This window comes from Poeciliopsis prolifica, unplaced genomic scaffold (assembly GCF_027474105.1).
Source record: "Poeciliopsis prolifica strain line A6 unplaced genomic scaffold, Auburn_PproV2 SCAFFOLD021, whole genome shotgun sequence".
NCBI classification, from domain to species: domain Eukaryota; kingdom Metazoa; phylum Chordata; class Actinopteri; order Cyprinodontiformes; family Poeciliidae; genus Poeciliopsis; species Poeciliopsis prolifica.
In genome coordinates, this window is record NW_026562396.1 from 6,851,567 (window position 1) to 6,875,256 (window position 23,690).

Genomic DNA, 23,690 nt, shown 5'->3' on the forward strand with positions numbered 1-23,690 from the left:
GCGGAAACTCTTCGGCTTCACAATGAGAGGTAATTAGGACCGGTAATCACCAGCGCCCAGGAAAAGGAAGACGACAGGGAAAGAACGTGCTGACTCGTGTGAAGCAAGCCGTGCCAATGCCTGAAAATGTGCCCGGGTAAGCACTTGGACGATGGGTGTGTCTCAGTGTGCGCCGACCTCCTCCTGCGGAAATGGAGGTCGTCCATGTTGCCATCCTCAACGACAGCTTTGAATTGGCTGCACAACAAGCAAAGCCAAATGTAGCAAGACGTTTCCAAGTCAATCCAACTTGCTTGAGAGATGTTTTTGTCTTCTTTTTTTTTCTTTGTCTGCGAGGCGAGGCTCCTTGCACACATTCAGCTGTTTCACACAAAACCATTAAATGACAATAAACACCTTCTTTATTCAGGTAATGGGTCAGTGGACAAGCGTTGCAGCTTCATGGCGGCTCCTCTACGCTGAGTGGTCGCAGGATGAGGTGACATTTCATTCGGAGTGTAAATAATCCCGAGGATGTGCCAAATGCCACACTGAAGACTGTTCATCTGATCCTCCAGTGGAGCTCAGCCTCGTGTGTCTCTCAAAATCAGGATCATCTTCCACTCCATGATAATCCATGTTGATCATACAAACAGATCCACTGACCTTATAATAGGAGCTGTGAATATAGAGAGAATACATATGGAGAACAAATCAATGCATGGGTGTGCCACAACTTTCTCCAGCTGAATAGAAACAAAACTGAAGTCGTTATTTTTGGACCTAAAGAGGAACGATCTTGAGTCAAAGCTCAGCTTCAGTTATTACTGCTAAAAACTAGCAGAAATCTGGGTGTAGTGATGGACTTTCACCTGAACATTCAGAGAGACATAAAGACAGTTATAAAGTCAGCCTTCTGTCAGCCGAAGAACATTTCCAGGAATAAGGGGTTAATGTAAGCTCTAGAGAAATTCATCCACATGTTTCTTTAGTCACACTGATTATTAATGCAACAATGTCTAAAATATGAGACAGATGCAGCTGATACAGGATGCTGCTGCTCGCATTCTGACTAAAACCAGGAAGATGGAGCGTGCTATAAAGTCCAGACACTGGCTCCCTGAAGCTCAGAGAATAACTTTAAAATACTTTTGTTAGTTTATAACTAACTAATGCATTAAAGATTTGCTGCTGTTGTATTAACCTTCCAGATCACTCAGGTATTTTGGTTCTGGTTTCTTCTGCATCCCCATACCCAAATATGGAGAAGCAGGATTCAGCTTCTAAGCACCACAACCCAGAACAAACTTCCAGAAAACTGCAAAACAGCTGAAACACCGAGTTCCTTTGAATCAAGTCTAAAAATCCATTCTTTCAGGTTAGTAGTAGGTAAAACACTGATCAACATATTTGATGTGTATTTTGGAGACATTTGACAGAAGAAAATTAATATTCATCGCTTGTTTCAAAATTGATTGCTGTATTATATTTTCCTGATGTAAAACACTTTGTTGCTGGAATACAAACATACAAGTAATCTTAACTAGACACAGCTTCATGATGCCGGCTTACTGTATATGGCTGCTTCTTCTAGCTGCACATAATCGTACGTGTGAATTACTGCACTTGACATCTGCCTGAGGCGCACGCCAATCCACCGTCATTTCCACGCTGCATAATCTGCAGGCCATTTCCTTAACCGCTCAGCGGACATGAGGAAATTTACGAGGCGAGTATCTCAGCCGAGTTCAAAGACCCGGCGTCCCGATGACCCTATTCGTTAATCAGGAGGAAACAGTTTTCCCACAATAGAAAGCAACAGGCTTTCTATTGCAGGAGGAGGGAGTTGTTGTTAGAAATATGAGTTGACTTTGAGCCCAGCTGTGCGCCTGCACATAATATAATTGGCCTGTGGATGTATGCTGAGTGTAGCAGGCAGCGCTGCAGTGCGGGATATATTGCCTCATTACGAAGAGCATGAGCTTATGTGAAAAGCTGAGGTGGTGTTTCTTGTTCTCTGAATTTATGTTTTGGCTTCTTAGGTGTCTCGCAGAAGAACAAATGTTGATCATTACGGTGTAATAACCGCTTATGTGAACGCCAGCTACAAGCAGAGGCGAGAGTAATCTGACAAAACGCTCCGTTCAGGGGCTTTTGTTGTGAGTTTCAAAGGTGCCGTCAGCTAAAAAGCAGACAAGATATATATACTTTGTGAGATGGCGCTCCACCACGCTGGCAAAAACACAGATCATCACTAAATTATGCCAGGATTGTTGGATTAAGTTGCTCTTGGATGTTTTGATCCCACTTTCTATCCATGTCCTTCACCGGGCCTGAGAGAAAAGCAACTTTTCATCATAAACACTCAAAATGATAATCAACCCAGCATTTTGTCTTTTTTCTTGGTTCTCAACTTGTCATTGATATTAGTCTTGAAAAGAAGTGGGGGGGTTTTCGACACATGACTAAAACTAAAACTACTGCCAGTGCTGAGCGAGCTCTGCACCAGCAGCATCAATATCTGAAGTCCAGCTCTCAGCGGAAATGGCCCTGTTGCTTCCTGTACACTTTTATTCTGAAGCTTCTTCTTCTTTGCCACCCAACTTTTGAAGTTTGTGCTATTAAAAAAAAAATCCCCCCAGTTCTTAGCAGCAGTTTCCCAAGATGAGTGATGTAAAAGGAAGATGCTTTTCGTTTCATCATGACCTGCACATGAACAAAGATTTCAGGCACATGTGCGCCTCCTTTTGCAGCTATCAGTCTGGAGTCCAGACCGATAGAGTGATTTCACTTGGGCTTGTAGAACTCCAGTGAGATGAAGGCAGCTGATCATTTTGTTACCGGGCCAAGCTGATTAAAACTACAGCTTTTATTGTAAAGAAGCCTTTTCAAGATAATTAAACAACGCAGTGATTCAATACGCGTCTAATCACTTCACAGTAATTTAGCAACAATGCAAAGAATGAACAAATGTAGCGAGGTTTGCTAATCACAACATGTGCGCCTGAATTTATCAGTTCAGGAATTGTAGATCCTTTTTCTGTATTAATGCAAAAGTACTTTTGTCAGTAGTTAAACTCATTTAAAATAAAACGTCTGCAGGTCACGTGGTTTTTGCTGAACATGAAACATCTGTTTATAACTTTCTAGACCTTTGGTAAAGTTTAATGATTAATGTCAAACTGACAAAAGTGACTGGCAATGAGTCCACAGGTGAAAAGGCTTGGAGTGCTTTTAATTTGACAGTAACTTTGAAGGCACTGCATTTGAAAAGCTACGAAAAAAAAAGTCTGAACTTGGACGCCGTTGCTTGTGTGCAGTGCAGTATTTGCCATGCTCAACAGGGTTTTTGGCTGTCGGAGAGACAAAGCAGTCGGGAGTACAAGTGCGATCCCGTCAATTGGAGGAACGGCGCGGATGTTTAACCACAACAAAACCGTGACGTCTGTGGAGCTTTTTAAAAAATAGCAATTGCTTAGACTGTCCGGAGTGGGCGTCTCGTGATAAACCGAGACAGCTGATACCTATTATTTGTTACTGCTTTGTAAATAGATGAGCTGATGTTGGTACAACTTTAGGGAAAGGCTTTGGATGACGATTCAGCAAATTTCAAGGGCATTACCCTGACGTCTGAAAGCAGAAAAAGCACAATGGGTCCACAGTGTCTCTTGTAGTTTAAGTAATGTACTCATACATTTGCCACACCTTCTCCAAACTTTAAAGCTCAGATTTTGAACAGGTCACTTTATTTGTTTAGTTCGTACAGTGCAAATGTATGCTGAAAGACACATTTTAAAACGGTTTCAATTTTTAACCTTCATAATCTACTTATCCAGTGTTCATACAGTGAGTCGCATGTTGCATTTTCCTTCTGGATGGAAGGCCTTTTATAATCTCACTTATATGTTGATAAACATATCAAAGGGTTGTGTATGGGGGAACATTTTGTTCCCAAGAAGACTTCAGATGTCTGGACTGTTGGTTATTAAATTACGTTTGAACTCTAATTTGTATTATTGTTCTTTATTTTTGATACAGAACATGACATAGCTGCCATTTCAAAGCAATTATGAGCCAACACTGTTTTCAAAAAAAGTTGACAACAAAACATTTTCTATTTGTTTTTTTCCCCTCACTGTACAAGTTAAACACAAGATAAAAAATATTTTAAAATTCATTTACAAAATAGTAAATGAAAAAAACACACTTACATGGAGCAGAGAAGAACCAAAAAAAAACTCACACAGAGTTCCCACTGTTCAGACGACAAGCTGTGCTCACCAGTGCCCTGCAGGGGCCAGTCTGAGGAACAAACAGATCCGAGGACAACCTGGGACTGAAGAATCCGGAGGAAGGCAAATCTTAAAAACTTCTCCAACTCAATGGCACTGAGCACTGGGGCTCCTCAAGGCTGTGTGTTTGGTCCTCATGCTATTTACAGGGCTAGCATGCTAACCCATGCCTGAAAATCCACGGTGAAGACAAGAGCAAAGCCTGATCATCAAATTTTGCAGACCATTCCACAGTAGTGTGACTTCCCTTCTGTGCTGGTTTAATGAACGGTTAAGATGCTTGTGCATTAGAGACAGTGGAAGGCATTACGTTCCTTCAAATTACAGATGTCTGATGGCCCCTGACCTCGTGCAGAGAAAGCACTTTCTGAAGAATCTGAAGCAACAATCGCTCTGTTAGCAGCATCCTCACGTCATTTTGCAGAGATGAGGACAGTAAGGGGAGTTGAGGAGGCTGTTGGAGTGTCTCTACCTCTTTGTTCAGGATCTGTTATCAGACGCCTCACACCCTCTGCCAAACATCTGGTGGCCTCACCATCAGCACTGCTGCTCAGCTTTCTTGCCTATCATGGCTGTTAAGTGCTCAAGTGCTGTTAAGATTATCAATCTTATGCTGTTGCTCTTAAGTTATATCTTTGATTTAACCAAACACTTTCTATTTCTTAATTTCCAGAAATTCTGTGGTGGATTTCCTTGTATATTTTGGGACATTGTCATGTTGGAGGATGCGGCTCTGCTGCCGCTTTCTTTTTTAAAAAGGTGCTTGCTCCTCAAGTATTCACACATTAGTTGATGGTGGATTTTATTCTTGTGGGCTGGCCAGGACCAAGCCATGACATTCTTACCTCTCTGCTTTGCTTGACCACATCGTTCGATTCCCGTCTTATTTCTGAAAATAAGAAGAAAAAAATTACTCGTCTTTGTCATCTTTGGTAAACTTCAGTCTGGCCTTCACTGTTTTTCTGCAGAGCAAAAGTGTGGTATTACACCTGTAGAGTCTAATTTTTAAAGTTTTGGAGACTTCTTTTAGCATCTTCCTTCCTGCTTTCACAGAAACCTTGATTAGACGACCACACTGTGTGCAGATGTTATTGGGGAACAAGAGGCAAACCCAACAGAAACGAGAAACGTTTGTCAACGCTTGAACTCCTCTGCTATGAATGAACTGATTGTTTCTTGACTGACCATCAACAAGTCAACATCATGGAAACTCACAAGTCAAACTCGACATCCTCTAAAGTGACTTAATTCTGTTAGTTTCTTGCGTGGAAACTAACAGAAATAAATCATTGTTGGCTCCTTTCTTTCACTTGATGAATATACTTTGCTAAAAAGTTAGGCTTTTCCAAAAATGCTCGACCTAAGATCTCACTGCCTTTGCAAACTATAAATTTGTTACCGTTGAAAAGCTGACTTGAGCTCTGAAATAAATTTCATCAACAAAAAAAAAAGTTCCTCATGAACTCAGTTTTATGACACTTTTTCTTATTCCTCTGATCACATTCGGCCTGTTTTCATTCTGCTGACCCATATAAAATGTGCATGTCTGGACTCGGTAACACCCAACGAGCATTAATCACAAGGAGGGACCTCTCAGGCAGACCACAGAGTTAAAGATCTGTGTTTTTCTTCCTTTTATAGCTCACCTCATGTCTCTGGTAGTTTGTGTTTGTACAAGATTGGAAAGTGATGTGAACTATTGCGATAAAAGTATAGAGAAAACATTGTTTGTCCAGGAGGAGAGCCTGGAGGCACACCATGCCGTCGCTGAAGTATTATCATTATCAGTGAAAATGAAAATGTTATGTTTGACATATCGAATGGGCACATGTCCAGGGCGGCAAGCGGGCAAACAAAGGAGTCTCTGTCATGCCCGAGGAGCTGATATGTTCATGATTAATCTGCCGTGAATTACTCGGGCCAGCGGGGGGCGCTGTTCAAGAGAGTAACGAAGGGGAGACAGAGCTGTGCTCGCTCAACAAAGACACCATTCCCATTTTGATATTCCCTAAAGCCAAGTCACAAGCTGAGAGAGAATACAGCAGTTCTTGTCTGAGCTCTCTGACTTCTGATCCATTTAACTGCAAACAAGCTGTCAGCTTTGCTAACGACCTCAACAAGAGCAAAAACAATCAGGTGATCAAGAAATCCCCCTGTTCACACAAACTGGATCCCTGCTTCCTTCCCCTGGCCTGGACCAGCACAACGCGACGGGGAGATCATTTTAAAGCAACTTGATCTGCAACTTACGGCTGTTGATCGCATCTTCTGACTTCCAGCCATCATGTGAAAGATGTAAGAGTCGGGTTACAGATGTTAGCCTATGTGGTGGGGGAGATCCTCCTGAAGAGGAACGACAACAACAAAAAATACCCCTATTCTTTGGGGGAACATTTTCAGCTGGCCTAGATTTATCTGTGAAACTTGCTAAAGAGAAGACTTGGCTGTCACAAAAGTGAAACATAACGCGGCGTCACTGCTTCTGAACTCTCTGAATGCATGGAAATCTGGAGAGATGAACCCGGATCTTCATCCACAGCGTTTCAGTCGGGTGTCAGTCTCCAGAGTGCCGTGGAAAACTCTTCAAAACTGAGCTTAGCTTCACATTTCTGCCCTTTGAACGCCGAGACTGATAATTCAAAGCAGATTATTATTGTGGAACATGGTAGCCAATAAGAAGTTCATCACCAACAGATTGTGGAATGGAACAGAATAATCTTTTACAGCAAGATGAGACAAAAATGTACAAACGTGTGATTGAAATCACTTAAAAGTGCATAAATCTTCTGATTTGATCAAATTTTACAAAACGTTTCTACCGGCCTTTCCTGGAGTTTTAACTGTTTAGTCGCGTTCCTTGAATTACTCAGTATTGTTGAATTTGAGGTTAAACGTCCGTGTGTAAATATGATCCACTGGTTACTTTGTCCCACAAGCAGATGAGGAATTTTTACTCAAGTAAAAGAAAATCGTAGCCGTCAGAAACATGACTCAAATGCTGAGAAACTGATCAAAACATCAATTATATAACAATCACATCAACAGACGGAACAGAATATAAAGTTATGTAGAAATGTTGGCATTTCAAAGGCCAAGAAGGAAAATGATCCACGTAAATGACAAAAATAACAAAATCAGATAAAATGTTCTTTTTCCTTTTTACATTTCGTTCCACATTCAAACCCGTGACACTTTGTGTGTGTCTGGTGAATGTTTGGTTTAAACAAGCGAGTTAAAGTTGCTCACCCTGGGGAGAGTGCCCAAACATTTTACTCAAATAAGAGCAGTAATGCTTAATGGTAAAAAGTGCCTTTTACTCATAAAAATGCCCTAAAAGTTACTTAAATAAACTTAACTAGTTATTACCCTCTTCTATTTGGCCTATCTTACATTAACACAACCCTTACCACCAGGGTGAGGGTTGTGTTGCCAAACCTGGCAACCTGGGCCAGGTTGATCAAAACCATCAGGATGACTGTTACACTCAATCTCTCCTGCAGCCTCTCTTCCGTCCCACGCCGCGTTTTAGTTTCTGCCCGAGCTTGACAAAAGCGAGCCGGGATCCAAGCTTCCGCCAGACTCCGCGCCCGGTTTTCCGGGGAGCCGCAGATCCAGCCCTTTCAGCACGCCGCTCGCTCTTACGTCCCGTCCCCGAGCGGTGAGCTGGCCGCTGCACAGATTTCTCCCCCCTCTTCTCGGATTACTTATCTCTCCTCTAACGGAGCTCTCTCTCGTTTTTTCCCCCCACACGTCGCCACCGGTAGATATCGGAGCGTTCCGTCGCGATTTGTTTAGGTGCGCAGTTGTGCGCAAAAAAAAAAAAAAAAAAAAAAGCCATCGCGAGGCTGCGCCTCGGCGGCAATGGATTGATCTCAGTGTGGTGGGTTTTTTTTCTTTTCTTTTTTTTTCTTCTTCTTCTTCTTTACGACCTCTGCTTTTGACCAAGTTGAGAGAACAGTCTCTGACCTGCGGCTCTCTCCTTCCAGCTGCGCGGTTCTCCAGCGGAGCTCGAGAAGTCACCAGGATCTGGATGTTTTTGCACATTTCAGGACTTTGAACTTTTTCTCCCTCTGTCTCTCGCTCTCTTTTTTTGTGCGTTTTCTTTTTAAACCCTCCTTGTCGTGCTCGCGGGAGGTTTGCCTGGGATTCTAAGGATATATCTATCTCCTATTATTATTTTTTTTGTTTTTTTTTGGGAGGTTGGAAGCTTTTCGACATCTTTCTCCGAGGTTTCCCGAAAGCCCGCAGAGATTTATTATTCGTGAAAAGTGATGGCCGAGCGAGGAGCTCCGGCGCTCCTCTCTCTCCTCTGGCTCACCTTTCTCTTCGCGGAGACCACCGCGGCGAAGCATGTCGACAAAGGTAAAACACAACAGCACGTCTCCGAGCCGCTCCTCCTCCGTTCAGCTCACTTCAACCTGTAGGTGGGTTTGTGGGTGGGGGGCAGAGCTCGGACGCCGGTAAGGGGAGATGTCTGAGCAGAGAAGCCGTGTACCGTCAGGCCGGGGCGCTCGGGTCAGCGGCTCGTTAACTTTGAAAGTAGGGCTACTTTTTTTTTTCCATGAGCGCGCGCGCCGTTTGATCCCCAGACCAGCCGACGTGCCTCCACGCGCCCCCTCCTTTTGTCTCCCCCTGTCTGCCTCCTGCAAGGACCAGACTGGCGATGGAGCCGTCTCTGGATCTGGACGATCCAGAACACATCCACAAACATTTGCTTTGTGGACTGAATGAGTCGGGGGATGCATGTGTGTGTGTGTGTGGGTGTGTGTGGCCGAGTGGTCGCAGAAGGTGCTTTATATCGATGCACTGATCTGATCTTTGTTTTGTTTATTTTTTGGTCAGTTACTATTTTCGTTTTTCTTTGTGTTCGATTGAAATTTAGACGTGGATGCAAAAGATAGTGGAAAATGAGAGATCTCTGCTTTTGATGCACGTATGTATATATATATATTAAGCTCAAGTGGCGATACACTGATCCGACTTCTTATTTTCTATAATTTTGGTAATCACGATAAGGTTTTTGCTCGTCTTCTTTGTGGACTTTCAGGCATGGGCTAGTATGTTAGCAGTGAGAACAGCAGTTCACTAAACACACAGCCTTGAGGAACCCCAGTGCAGTCAAATTGGACACGTTTCGGTTGTACATTTGTCTTTACTCGTCTCCTTCACCCCCTTAAAAACTGTCACCATTTATTGTCTGTTTTCTCATTATAACTGCATACATTTTCCCTGTTTTTTATTTATTTATTTATTTAAAATCACATTGATAGAAGTTTGGGCTTGGGATAAATGAGGATAATACCACTAAGAAATTGCTGGTTTTTGAACAACAATCACAGGGAAATTAGCCGATTCCTATCTCTTCCAGATTGATTGGTGTGTCTGTGCTCAAAAGAATCATTAGTGATACATGTCAGATAATCATTTTGCCTCATCAGACCAGCAGAGATCTCATTACCCCAGCATCAATATATGCTTAGAAGATGGATAAACACCACAAAACTCTTTGGGTTTTACCAAATATTTTAAAGTGACGTCCTCTCATGTCGTCCTTACGAAGGCATTAGAAACAACGACCTGGAAGCTTCTCCTAGCGTCTAGATGAACGAGACGCTCGCTCAGATACCGTAGCAAATCTGGTAGTGGGCATTTCCTTCCCACTACCAATAGGTCCGCCGATCACCCGGTGAGAGTAAATTAAGGGAAAATTGTCAGATTTTGACCTCTGGTCATATCATTCTTCCAAGCTGGAAGGTTTGATCAAGATCAGCAGCATGTGTTCTGAAAATTTCGAACATCTCCGACTGTTGTGCAACGTGGCCCAGATTCTCTCTCTTAATTCCTGTGATATGCAAAATAGTTAATGTGTCGTAGTGAGAAGAACTCATCGTTTCTTTTTTTTCTCGTTTTTTTTGTAGTTAAAAGGATGAAAGCAGTGAAAGTGATGGGCCTCTGCTAGCTGTTGGACTGTCTTGCATGTGCAGGCTGATGAAAGACCCTCTCCTGAATGAAAAGCGCTCCCCGGTAGTGGAAGAGATGGCAAGAGAGAGAGAGATAGATTGGAGGAAAAAGAAACGGCTCCTCCTTGGCTTTAGCGCAGTTTGGTACAAAAGAAAGATGAGGGGGTAGGGTTGAAACAGGCTGACTGTCTGGAAAGTAATAAAACCTGGAGATTAAGGGGTGCGGGGAGTTCCTCCGGGAGCTTTGATTGATTCCAGAGAATTGGGCCGGGACCCACACGCAGAAAGTCTCACGTTACTAATTGTGGGGTCCCCCGCACTCTCTTCTTCTTCAGTCTATTTAAAACACTTTTTTTTTTTTTTGAAGTCCTGACTGAAGCCAGAGTTTATCTCCATCAAAGCGGGAAGACCTGTGGCTCAAAGTTGAAAAGTTGACTTACTATTTACAAAAAAAAAGAAAAAGGAAAAAAAAAAGCCTCTCTTCCTTCTTTCTTTGACATAAGCCACCGAAGCTGAACCAACCCGCTGCTCTCTTCCCTCCTCTGTGGCTCGTGAGGAGTTGTTTGGGTTTTTTAAAAAGCCTTAATAAGTTAGGCTTTTGTAAACAAGTCCCAGTCAGAGGAGAATAAAATCCATTTAGGCGCTATCTTATCTCCGCGGCCCTCCTGGGAGGGAGCTGTGTGCTGATTGTCTCCCCGTGGACAGTGCAAACAACTCGTGAAAATGTGCAAACATTCGGCAATCCTCCACTCTTACAGTGCTCTCTCTCTCTCTCTGGGGTCTTATCCTCACGGACCACCTCGGATGCAACTCTGCAGAGGCTTTCCAAACATCCACCCTTTTGTTTTCTTTGCTGCATTTAGGGTCTTCCCAGAGGATTTTAGCCTTTAAGAACATAATTTGCCACCTTTGTGATGTTGTTTGGCAAGCTCTGGTGGTCCCGCATTCCAGTTTCTGAGGAAGACGGGGAGAAGGGGGGAAGGGGGAAAGGCTGGGAATTTAATTTGTAACCGCAACCTAATCAAGCATTTCTCTAACCTCTAACTTCATTTTTTTTAAGCCCAAAAGGAAGGAATCTTTAGCACATATTGGTCTCAGTTGTTGAGTTCGGAGAGGGGAAGGGGTGGGGGTGGGTGGGGGCTGGCATTATGCAAACTGAGAAACAGTCTCTGCTGGATAGATTGTGCTGTTTACTGATCATTTATTTATGGCTTCCAATCGCTCATAATGACCCCTGTCCATGAGGGGATGGATAATTGTGGACTTGGCAACCCCTTTCGACTCCTCTGTCTCGCTAATGAAGCTGCCCAGTTTGGATTTGGTGCTCATATCCAACTGCTGGTGCAAGATGAGGAGCGAGGGGGGATGTGGTTCATCTGGTTGACGCTCTGCGTTTCCTTATAAGTGATGTTTAGGTGAGAACTACTGGCTTTTTTTTTTTTTTTTTGCTTTTTTTCCCCTTATACATCTAGATTAGTGAAGGCTTAAATGAAAGCAGTTACTGAAAGTGTGAAACGGGGATCAATATCTGCAGGGTAGAAGGCTTGACATCTGTTGGTGGGCTGTGCTGGTGGTCGTGTGTGTGTGTGTGTGTGTGTGTCAGGGAAGGGGGAGGCCAGCCATGTTCAGCTGACATGGATCTCTGGCGTCTGAATTTGCTTGTATGCTGCTGTAGCTGCTAAAACAGAATCAGCCTTTATGGTCATCGTACAGAGGCGAAAATTGACTTCTCCTACTGCCGGGCTTAGCGGGCTTTCTGGGGGAAACCCTTTGTACAATATACCTTTTAGGACAAGACAAACAAATGACTTTACACGTGGGTAGACGGGTGCCCGAGGCTGATGCCATGCTGATGCCCTTTTGTTAGCTGAGAATAAACAACATGGGGATGGATTGAAGGACAAAAAGAATTTCACAAAAGGCATAACATATTACACCTGCTTAGTAAGTGCCAATATTTTGTTTTAGTAAATATGCTGCTTGCAAAGCAGGGTTTCCCAGTATGTAATAAGCCTGGCAGGCCACCAGGCTTTACTTGCCCCCCCCCCCCCCCCCCCCCCCCCCCCCCCCCCCACCCCCCCCCCCCCCCCCCCCCCCCCCCCCCCCCCCCCCCCCCCCCCCCCCCCCCCCCCCCCCCCCCCCCCCCCCCCCCCCCCCCCCCCCCCCCACCTCCTACCCCCAGGCTTAGCAGGCTTTCTAGGGGAAACCCTTCGTACAGTATACCTTTTAGTTTCTCTACACTTAAAAGAAATAAAAAAGTGATTTTCCCCACATTAGTAACCAGCTGCCCTGCGACAGGGTGGCGACCTGTCCAGGTGAACCCCACCTCTCGCCCGGAAGATAGGTGATAGGTACCAGCACCTGACAAGGGTGAACAGACAATGAATGGATGGATAGTAACTATAAGCCCGACTCCATTGTCAAGTCTCCATTGTCCCATCCAGTTGGTGCTCTTGCAAGTACTGCCTTATGTAAATTCACAGGTTGATCAAAGAATGCAGTCTATTTACAAGTATCTCTTGAGTGCAATATCTCTGTCTTGTACCTGCAGCATGTTATTAAAAAGAATTTAAACCTGGCGAACATGACAAAAAATTTTGTGTTTCGTCTATATTTTTAAAACATTGATTCTCGTAACCGGTAATTCCTTGTTTAGGGAGTTGCTTCAATGCACGATTGAAGATATTCTTATAATTTCTGTTTATTAACTGTGCCGTGGTCTTAGCTTGACGCGAAGGAGGAGTGTGGCAAATGTCATGGTCAGACACCAGGGAACTGGGGGGAGGTGGGCAGACTGTTAGACTGTCAGTTCCCAGAACCACACAAAAGAATATCTCGTAAAAGCAGAATAAAAAATTTGTGGCATCCAAATCACCCCGTCTGATACGACAGGGTCTGAATAGACACGTTTTTTTTTTTTAAAGGCTAAAGAAAACAAAATCGGCATACGTCCAAATCGGTGCATTTTCATTTACCATCGTTTCTCAGCAAACAAATCTTTCACACGTCAGCCATTGGACTTGGAGCTTAATGCTTGTTGAAAACACACAGTGTCCCTCCTATTAGCCATAGCCAGGTTTAGAGTTGCTGTGATCACTCATTGAAGGGTTGGGCGACTCTGAGTGGAGAGAAGCCAGGCTTGTGTTGTGAGCTATCAAAGAGAGACAACGGAAATCTGTCGCTCCTCGACTGAGGCGTCCATCTGTCCCCATGTCCGCCTACCCGATTCCACCAGTACTTCCGCGGGCATCCCCTGACACTCCTAAACCAGCTGGTAGTTTTAATTTCTCCCATAAATCCTGAAGTTCTCAGCTGCTTGTGACTCTAAAATCAAGAGCCATCCACATTTTCTTTTAAGCTATCTGGTTTGCAACTCTAATCATTTTTACATTTGGTCTTCTTCACCTTCTGGTCTGCTAGATACATTTTAACCTGCTTTACTGAGTCCCATGTTATGCATCTTTCAAATGCAAAGGAATAATTCAAAGATGTAATCTACTGTACCCGTAGAGAGCTCGCTCTCTCAACACTAAACCTAACCTTTTAAATTGAATTGCTGCAAAGGGGAGTCTAACCGATGTCTGTCTGCATCCAGGCCGTTCTCTTCGGCTGCATTTTTCCTTCTAAGAGCTGAACTTCAACTCCTCTTTGGGGAATCTACCGCTGATCTTAAGAAGATATCAGAAGCACCCATTTTTTTGCTCTGCTGACAGGATGTCTGCCTGACCTTTTCATGTCAAACACCCCCCCCAAAAAAAAACTGTGAAGAGATGTCAGGAGACCAGAGAGCTGTCCGTGCAGAATAGCGTGTGCATTCCTCGGAGGCTTGGTTACCCGCGAAACATTAGAACAGCTGTATCCTTCGCAGGAGCCTGAGCGGGAAACATCCCTGTCCCTGATTTTGTAGATGTAAGGATGAAGCGGCTGTGGTGGGCTTGCACTGTCAGAGCTGTTCTCTTCTGCAGGCTTAATGAGCTCAGGAAGAGCATCTTTTATCTACCTCCAGGGTGACACACACGTCACTCCGATCCAGTGCCCAAATTCCAGTTTGTGATTTAAAATATAAACCAACCCGTGTCCTCTCTTTGGAGACAGGGTTCCCATGCAGTTTGGAAAAGTTTGGAATTTGATTTGAGGAATTTCTAAAGCTGGAACATTGGAAATATATTTCCTCCAAAGCTGGAATAGCCATCCATCCATTATTTATGTTTTATACATCCATTATGTATCTACAGATTTTATCCGTCTGTCCATCCATCATTGCTTTTTCCTTATCTGTCCTTGCAGCCATTACCTTTCATAGTAAGAATTTATTTTCCTCATTTTAAAACAAAATTAAAAAACGTTGGAGAACTTTGAAAATTTCTGTTTAGTTCTGTTGTGAAAACTGCACCGTAATCCTCTGCAGCGGCAACCTGCTCGCCGTCAGCCTGCAAAAGCCTCGCTGTGACGTCGCCGCAGTGCTTCAGATGGACAATGAGAGCTGTTTCTTTCAAAACGTCCCCGAAAAGGACCTGCAAACATACCTCTGCAATCTCTAAGACATCTGGATCAAATCTTCTCTGTTCTGACTAAGCCTCAGCGGCTCGCTTTTCTTCTCCCCCGTTTCTCTTTTAGCGATGAGTGTAAACAGTTTACATAGAAATAATGATTCTCTTGACGTATGAATACAGTCGCAGCTCTATGCTGGCATGTAAGTGGATGCTGCACGACGAGCGAGCCGTCATCTTCTGCCAAGATACGTCCTGTAATATTTATGTTCTGCTGCGCCGCAGTCACAGTTGCTCGTGTTCTTGCAGGCAGCCTGACGCTGCCCCGTCTTTTCAGCGCGTACGGGGTCAAAGTGCACGTCTTTCCCGGCCTCACTGTCGCTGTGGCACGCTGCAGAGCAAACAACCTGGTGTTTCCATTTGGCCCTTGCATTCAGGAAAAAAATCTTCCAAGATTATTGCTCATCCGATCTGAGCTTACGTACAATCATTTATACGTTGAATGGAAAACGTTTCACTTATGAGGAGGAGCTTCATCTTTTTGGCTTAAACTATGCTAAGATGTTGGTTATCTTTAAGAATCTTGCAAAGCTGCACCGATAAACCCCACAGTCCTTAGTTGTAAATTAAGAAAAATTACCTGGACGTTCAGCACCTGGCAGTTCTCAGACAAGGATTTATTCTCTGCTGTGTTTCTGGAGGGCGTCCGAGTTGTGATGAATTTTCCCCGAAAAGTCTTCAGTAGTGGAGAAATAAATGCCGCCTGGTTGAAGATGCTACCTGTCATTTGTCTGCTTTGATTATCTACGAGTATCAATGAAATCTAGACTGGTTGTAGTAAGTTGATTATGTAATCTGGTACACATGGTAGATTCATTACAAGGGTTTATTTGAATGATTTGAACTACAAAGCAAATAAAATCATAATCAACTCCTCAGAAATATACATTACCATAGAAGACATGAGAGAAGACTTCCCCAGTTTTCTGCCAGTTTCACACTTTACAAGTTTCTCATGTTTAAATGGGCGCCATTTGAGCAGGAATTGTGAAAATGAGGAAACACAAATGCTCGAAATGCATCTCTCTGCATCCGAGTCTTTAGGACTTTTCAAAAAATATTTGAATTGAATCGCTGAAGTAAACAAACTTTTCAATGATTCCAAATCATTCAAACACAACCTGTGATGCTCCCGCTGTCCTACTGTTGGTCTCTGTTCCTTCGACATCCATGATCTTGTTTGATCACCGTGCTCCGCCCGCCGCTTCTGTAAACGGAAGAGATCTCGTACACACACACACCAACACACACACACACACCAACACACACACCATAGGCCTCCGCTGACTCAAAGGAGCTTCTTATTTGCTGAGAGGGTGTGGGGAGCAGCCGGCGACAGAGGGACGACTGTGAGCGCTCCTCGGTTGAGTTCGCCCCACCGTCTTGAAACCTGCCGAAGGCACTTGGCAGCTCCACGCACGGTTGAATGGTGTGTGTTTTTTGTGTGTGCATCGATGGATGTTTTTTTTTTTTTTTTTATATAGGCGTGCACCACCCAAGTGAGGGAGAAACAGCTGGCATGCTGACGAAGTTCAGAGCGTGTTCCCCGTCGAATTAACGGCAGCCTCTTACCCTGATGAATGAGTCCCGGGGAGGAGAGGCAAAATACCGTGTTATTTCTTCTGGCGAACGGCTTTATTTAGTTTATTTCGTTGCAAAATGACAGATTTCCTTCCAGCTGTGACTTGTAAAGCGCGGCGGTTTGGGTTTTACAAAAAGATTCCCGAGTCCTAAAATGCCACAGGAAAACGTTTATATGGATTCTTGATGGAAGTTTGATGTTTCCCCATTTGAAAATGTCTGAATTCTTTTTTCCTTATCATTCTGTTCCATGTTTAATCGATCACTCTCTTAGTGCCAAAGAATGATTTGCTGTTGATTTTTTTTTAGCAGCTCCAGAACAAATCTGTTTGAAACCGCTCGGTTTTTGTTGTTGTTTTTCTCTCTCCACAATATTGGAGGACTGTTGGAAACTCGGTTCCTGTGATTTCTGAGCATCAGGCAGGAGCCCCTGAAGTTTTGCAGCAAGCTTGGCATGGCGTTTTAAAGCGTCAGCAACCGACGAAGCCTTTTTTTTCTGTTTTCTGTACTTTTCCGCGCTTCTGCCTCTGCTTGTACCGTCAGTCTTGGTTTGAACAGTTTCCAGCTCAGACGCTCTCTCAAGCCTCGTAGTTTTTATTTTGATTTTCACCTGCTGCTATGGCGACTTTAACCAGTGTTTCAGCTTCAAAAATCAACTGTTCTTCATGGGTTCTCAGTCAGATAAAGGCCCTCTTGTTTGGAGGAAGCTCCCCTTTGGCAGGGAGGTGGCTGCTCTCCTGACTGCAGTGACTTTGCACCGTGTTTTTGGAGCCAGGCCCTCCTCAGCTCTGAGCTCATCCACAGCGAAGCGAGGTCGGCTCAAACTGCGGAAATACGGCCTAAATAAATTGCAGTGAAGTAATGGAATTGGCTGCCGCTTTTGATTCTGGTTTTTTGAGCTTTCACAGGTCAGACGCAGCACTTTTTTGCGTTAAGTAAGCCATATTCCAGCAGCATGAAGCCCACCTTATGTCCACATAGAGAGTATGTCCTGTTCTAAATATTTCAGGCATGACGATGAGCATTAAAGCCTGGCACAAACGATAATAACGTAATATACCCATTCATTTCACTTTTCATGTATTTCCTTTGTCTCTGGAGGAGTAAATCTTGTCCTTGACCCTTTCAGGGAGATTATTGTCTACGGAGGAGTCTGTTTTATGGTGCGAGAGAAAAGTAGGTTGAGCCAAGTTATGAAATTTCAAGAAACGAGTTAAGCAGTCTTAACACAATCCGTGCAGGGATGAGTGCACATTTTCCACATTATGATCCAGAGTGATTTTGTTCTGGAACGAGTCTCTGATGCCTTTTTGCTGCTTCAGTGTCATGTATCAGTTTTTTCCCCCTTCATTGGTGAAAACTCTAGTTTAATCTAGTTTTAAAGAAGAAAAAAAAACACCATTTTTTTTTTAAACTTAAAAATCCATCCGATCGAAACTGCGACACTTTATTCCATGTGGTGGTGTCATTTGTCCCACTCTAAATTTTAGAACGCAAATACCGCAATTGTACGTTATGACACTATTTACAGAAAAATCAATGGCTACATCCTACTTTTTTTTTACTACTTTAAAAAGTAAAACAATAACTGATAAATTTTTGCAAAAATACTGAATAAGTTTCCAAGCGGCGGGATGAGACAATGTCCTTGTAGAATTATTTCTTTTTGGTTTTCTATGTTCTTCCTCTCTTCTGAGTTGACGGGGTGAAAACCAGCACATTATTGCCCCCTAGGAGACCGCATTGGAAACTACATACGTCTAGCTAAAGACAGCATGAGTAGCACGCTTGGTCGTGAGGGTCAAGCTACTCATGTAAACAGAAAAGTATACCTTCAAGTAGCTACCGTCAAGTTGATAATGGTAGCTAGCTGAAGTTAGCTTGCTAACTGTGACAAGCAAGGCTGCGCTTGGTTTCTAACAAACACAACCCTTACAGCTTAGTAAATGTCCTAAAGCATTACCTTAAGAGACAGGAGTCGCTCCTTCCCGTTTCCATGCAGCCTGAAATTATTTTCTGTACGCTAGCTAGGCAGCTAACAGGCAGAGGGCCAGAAGGGTGGAGGAGATTCAGCTCTTTGTTACTTTGAGCTCAAAGGGAAAACTTTGCTCATTCCAGCACTTTCTGCTGCGTTTGGGATCCCAGTAAAAGAGTCCTTAATGGCTCAGCAGATTTTAAACAGTAACCTTTTAAAACCTTTGCTACGACTAACTGACCCATGCCTAGCCTTCTGTTGCATCATGTTTGCACTTTGCTGTAAACATGGGAAGAATGTAGGGCAGAAAAAAGAAAAACCCTCCAGTCTCTCTTTCTGTTATCTCATTAAAAGCACTTTAAATGGTAATTGGAACCCTTTTGAAACCCTGATACCTGTAACCTGTCCGTGCCTAATATGCACAATCTATAAAGGCTCTTTAAATATTTGCAAACTAGTTTAGTTCACCTTATGATGTCAGCTGCCTACAAAACTGAAAAGGAGCAGGGTCATTTGTGAACTTTAATAGTACAAGTATCATTAGCTCTATGAAAAGTCTTGAAATATTTGACCTGATTGGTTTGCACCAGAGTGACCGAAAGGCTGCCTAAATACGGGTTTGAGTGAGAAAAAGGACCGAGTTCTTCATCTGTGTCTAAAAGCAGCCGCGACCTTCTTCTGTAATGGAGGAGGAAGGAGAAACGCTGAGGTTAAGCTGACAGAGAGTGAGCAGGTAAGCTCAAAGAGGGGCCGATTTAAAAAAGAAAAAAAAAGGAAAGTCTATCCAGGTTGACAAGGCTGTGATGGGAAGCATCTGCATTTATCCCCTTTTTTCATGCCGGCGGAGTCTCGGTTCATGCTGAGACTCCGCCGCCACCTCCCGTCCCCGCCCCAGCCTTTTGACGGGTCACTCAGCCACAGTGACGGCGGCGCGGCTGCAAAATAGACGGCAGCCACCAGGGAGCACCTGCAGAGAAATAGCAGGCGAGCAGCATTCCATCACAGGACCCCGAGACACAGATGTCATATGAGACACGAGGGAGGTGGATGGAGAGGGAGGAAGGGAGGGGGTGTGAGCTGACGGCAGAGGTTTTGGCATAGTGGATCAGTAATGGGGTAGGATGGCAGGCCAGCTGCTACCAACAGATTCCTAATGAGGTTCCCCATCAGGAACACGGGGAGATGAACATTAATGACTACAGTTCAACCTGTCTGTTCATTTATTGGCCCCACTTTCAATCATGCCAGGATGAGCTCCCTGACATGTTTGTCCCCATGTGTAATTGTTTTTCTTTTATTATTATTATTATTATTACTCCAAGCCACGTTTTACTTTAATAGATTTGTACATCAATAATTTTCTCTGATTTATTTGTCTATATTTGATCGGTTGATTTAATCATTTGGCTTGTAAAATTATTTGAATGAACCCAAGGTGACGACTCCGATGCCTTCGTTTTGATGGCCGCCGCAAAATATGAAAAATAGACAATTTTGAAATTGTACACATTTCAGACGCTCTGCCTTTTAAGGTAAAGTTAAGAATATAAATTCTTAACTTTTATGTTTTTTTTTTTTTAAGGATTGCTTTCTGTTTATATTAAATCTAAAGGATTTTGCCTCTGTGGAGAAGCTGCAGAGCAACTCATGCTTGGAGTATCACGGCTCTCTTATTGTCCATTATTGTTTTAAGATGATTGTTTTGCTCATAGCAATCGGCAAAATGTAATGCATGTTTTCTGGCTTCTTAATTTGTGACCGTTGTGTTTCTGGCTTTTTGTGTTTGTGTTTTTATGATGCAAAGCACCTTGTTGCTGAAATGTGCCGCACAGACACAGTTGGTAGATTTTATCGTGAACACAAATATTTATCTTGGATCCAAATACATGAACGAGGGCGAGGTGGTGCAATGCTGTGCCTCACCACCGGGTGCGCTCTGTCACAAGTGATTGAAGCAGGCAGGCATTTGGTGCATGCCCATTGGTATTTATGTCGCCAACGTACTTGTTGTTTGTACATTGACGTTACACAGTCTGTGTGACGTATTTGATGAACGTATTTGACATATTTAGTCTATCTGCTTGTGAAAAAATGTGCAGTGAAACCCGGCAAGTGAGGCAGAGAGTACCGGGCCTCACCAATGGTGGACAAACCTGAGCTCCATAGACGCAACAAGCAGCAGGTGTACCTCTGGTTCATTGAGATATAAACCATCAGAAGTGTAGACGGTTCAGTTTGGAGAAACGCTCCACTCAGGCAGAGAGACATTTTGAATAACAATCATTCAACTAACAAGTGCATTTTTAATAAATGAGAAATGCACTCAGGATTTTAATGTACACTTTGTTGAGAAAGTGCTATGTTGAAAATTATTTAGTTGGCATTACAGAAATCAAACCCTTCTTATAATTGCTGTCCAGTTCTGTGTTTGTATTTTTATCAGTTTATCTTAGATTGAGAGCTCCAATTGTGTTGGAATTGGAAGGTCTTCCTTCCATAACCCTAATCTTTAGCTCCCTCCACTGATTCTCTTGAAGATTCAAGTTGGGAATCAATTTAGTTAAATGTCCAAAATCGAACATCTAACTTGGTGCCGCAATGTGATCAGCAACTTTTCTAACAAGGATTTGACTTCAGGGTTCATGTTTGATTCCCAACTACAAAAAAAAAAAAAGCCCCCTAAATTAGCAGCAGCGCTGTATGATACTCCCCAGATGTGACCACGCAGATGTGTAAAAACACTGAAGCCTCTGTGTGTCGCTTTTAAACTCAATTAGCTTTCAAAGGGGCAACATTCCACAGATCGCCCTCTAAGCTAAACCTGATTGTAAACCACCAAAATGCTTCATCGTTTAATCAAGATTAGCACAATCAAAGAGATTAGCTGGACAGAAATCAAGCTTTCAGTTTCATCTCCACCAACCTCAGATGAATTGTAGCATTCTGACCAACGCAGAGCCTTGCATGCTGTCTGCGTGCAGGAAGGTGAAGACTCGTCTAATCTCTCCCTTAGCAACCGAGAGCGCTTCGAGTTGTCGGAACGCAAAAACATCTTTCTCTGCTTTTATACTTAATTTACCTGGAGTGATCTGAATTAGTCCGGAGTGCATTAGCATGTCATTCAGGCTTCCTGGGCACCTGCCGAACTAAATCACTCAAACACACACGCACACACACGCTCTGCATTCTATCCTGAAATATTTCCTGCAGTCTGTCTGTGCCATATGGCAAATGATATTGTGGTGAAGTGTAGCAGCTCCAAATGAAAATTCACACAAGATCATTTAATTAAACAGGTGCGAAAGCTGCTTAATGCAGGACACTGCAGCTCGTGTTCAGCTCCAAGCAGCAGTTCTTCCTGCACCAAGATGAGGATATATATATATATATATATATAGAGAGAGAGATAGATATTTTAAATGGGTACTAGCCTGCAGAATTTTACTTTCTCTCAAAAAGGAGATGTCTGGAATGGTCCAGAGTCGTAAAGGACAGCAGTTTTATTGGCCAGAATCAGCCTGTGGGGCAGTTTTTTGTTGTTGTTGTTGCAGAGTGAGGTGTAATCTAATAATAAGGCTTTCTAAACCAATCAGCCCTGAATTCGCAGAGTCCCTATGTCCTTTGTGTGTCTCCCATCTACCCTCTGACCCCCTTACTGCCACTCCAGTCCCACCCCACCGGGGCAGTGTCTTTATTTACCCCTTATTGAGTGTGTGAACTCCACCCCGACTCCAGCCACATCAGCAGTTTGTTTCTAATGACAAGAAACAAACTAAGATGACAGCATCTCTTACTTCATTTAGTACATGTTTCACTATTTCCTCTGCTGTGAAGACAGCAGAGCAGGGTCCAGATTTCCCCGCGACAGGCCAGCGGTTGGAGAACATTCCTTGCGTGCCAGACGGAGGTTGAATGCGGATTTTACGGGCTGCGTTTCGGCTCGTCCCTCACATACCTACGCTTGCACGCTGTGGAAGCTTGACGCCCCTCCCTCCCCGCCTCACGGGTGAGATCTGAAATGCAACTGCTGGTTCTGAAGCCGTAAACGTTCACTACTGTAGGTACACATGCTTTGGACGTCCTGGATGAATTCACCGCCGGCGTTTGTTCTGTTTATCATCCCGTGGTTTATGTCTCTTCTGATTTACAAGCTCGCTTAATTGCCTCTAAAAGCATCTACTGACATTTTGAGAAAATGAATTTGTGTGTCGTCTTACTTAGGACCTGAGCATGCAGATCGATAGCCATTTCATTTCTGTGCGTTTAATATGGAAATGATGCTGAACTTTGGTTGCCATGGAGGCTAAAAGCAGCAACAGACACTTATGTCTCTTCAAAATAAAGATCTTGTTTCTTAATAACCCCAAGAAAGGTCATTTGATCACATGACTTTAAAAAGGGCTGCAACGAACGATTGTTGTAATCGATCAATTTATCAATTATTCCGGCTATTAATTGTATAAAAAAACAAGCCTCACATTCTACACCTTTCTCATTTAACCACTTAAGCCTTTTTTGTAAAAAGACAAACAAAATGTACAATCTGAATGTTGGTTTGGAATCGGTATACTCCAGTTAACAATTAATTGATTACTGAATTATTTGTCTGCAATTTCAATAATTGATGAATTGTGATTAATCGTTTCAACCCTCAGATGAAGGTTTTTTTTTTTTTAAACTCATGTTTCAAAAAATGAGTAGATGGACCCTCAGTGTATGCTGCAATCAACCAAATACATTTGTATGAACTGATACTCCTTTTCGTGAGTCGACTGTGCATCAGTGATTCTGTAAGCTACCATTAAAAATTTGCCGGCTCCTGAACGCTGGTGGCGCTTCCAGTGCCATAAAAGCAATGGAGCAAAAATAAAATGCGGGAAGTTGATGAAAAACCCCCAAAATGTTACATCCTCTATCAGTGCAGAATGGTCGACATTGTTTCAATTGTGAAACAGCATTAAATCTTGCATTTGTGGTTTTCTATTCTGAATGCAAACCCTCATAATCGTACAATGTTCCAAACTTCACTTCATCCAGAGGAAGATAAACAGAGCATGTAAGCCTCCAATGGGTTTAGATTTCAGAATTTGTTTCACGTGTTTGTGTGACGGCAATCACCATGCACAGCTGCAAAATGTTTAACATTACAAATAATCACACGTCTCAGGAACCAGCACCCACTGTGTGACTCACTCTGGTTGTTTACTATGGGCAACAAAAAAGACACTTTGACACAATTAGTGTGAAATATATACACACACCAGTGTAACCTGTCAAAGTGGGGCATGTACCTGGATTCAGAGGACATCGCTTAGATGTCAAGATGCAATATGCCAGTCAAAGAAAGTTTGAT

General features: G+C 43.3%; 1 protein-coding gene and 1 long non-coding RNA gene across 11 annotated transcripts in view; one reads left to right on the plus strand and one right to left on the minus strand.

Moving 5' to 3' along the window:
* Positions 1-423: 423 nt before the first annotated feature.
* Positions 424-10,607, minus strand: LOC129369502 (uncharacterized). The gene is made up of 3 exons (XR_008606947.1): positions 8,590-10,607; positions 5,117-5,160; positions 424-658 (listed from the first exon to the last, which is right to left on the minus strand). It is a non-coding gene; the product is annotated as an uncharacterized LOC129369502 (long non-coding RNA).
* The window catches only part of neo1a (neogenin 1a), a 190,933-nt gene continuing 175,124 nt past the window's right edge, over positions 7,882-23,690 (plus strand). For 9 of the 10 annotated variants that reach the window (XM_055044947.1, XM_055044949.1, XM_055044944.1 and 6 more), the window contains exon 1: positions 7,882-8,633. In XM_055044947.1, the coding sequence (XP_054900922.1) occupies positions 8,543-8,633 (91 nt within the window). In that variant the 5' untranslated portion in view covers positions 7,882-8,542. The remainder of the gene's footprint in view (positions 8,634-23,690) is intronic. The other variant, XM_055044943.1, reaches the window with a different exon arrangement.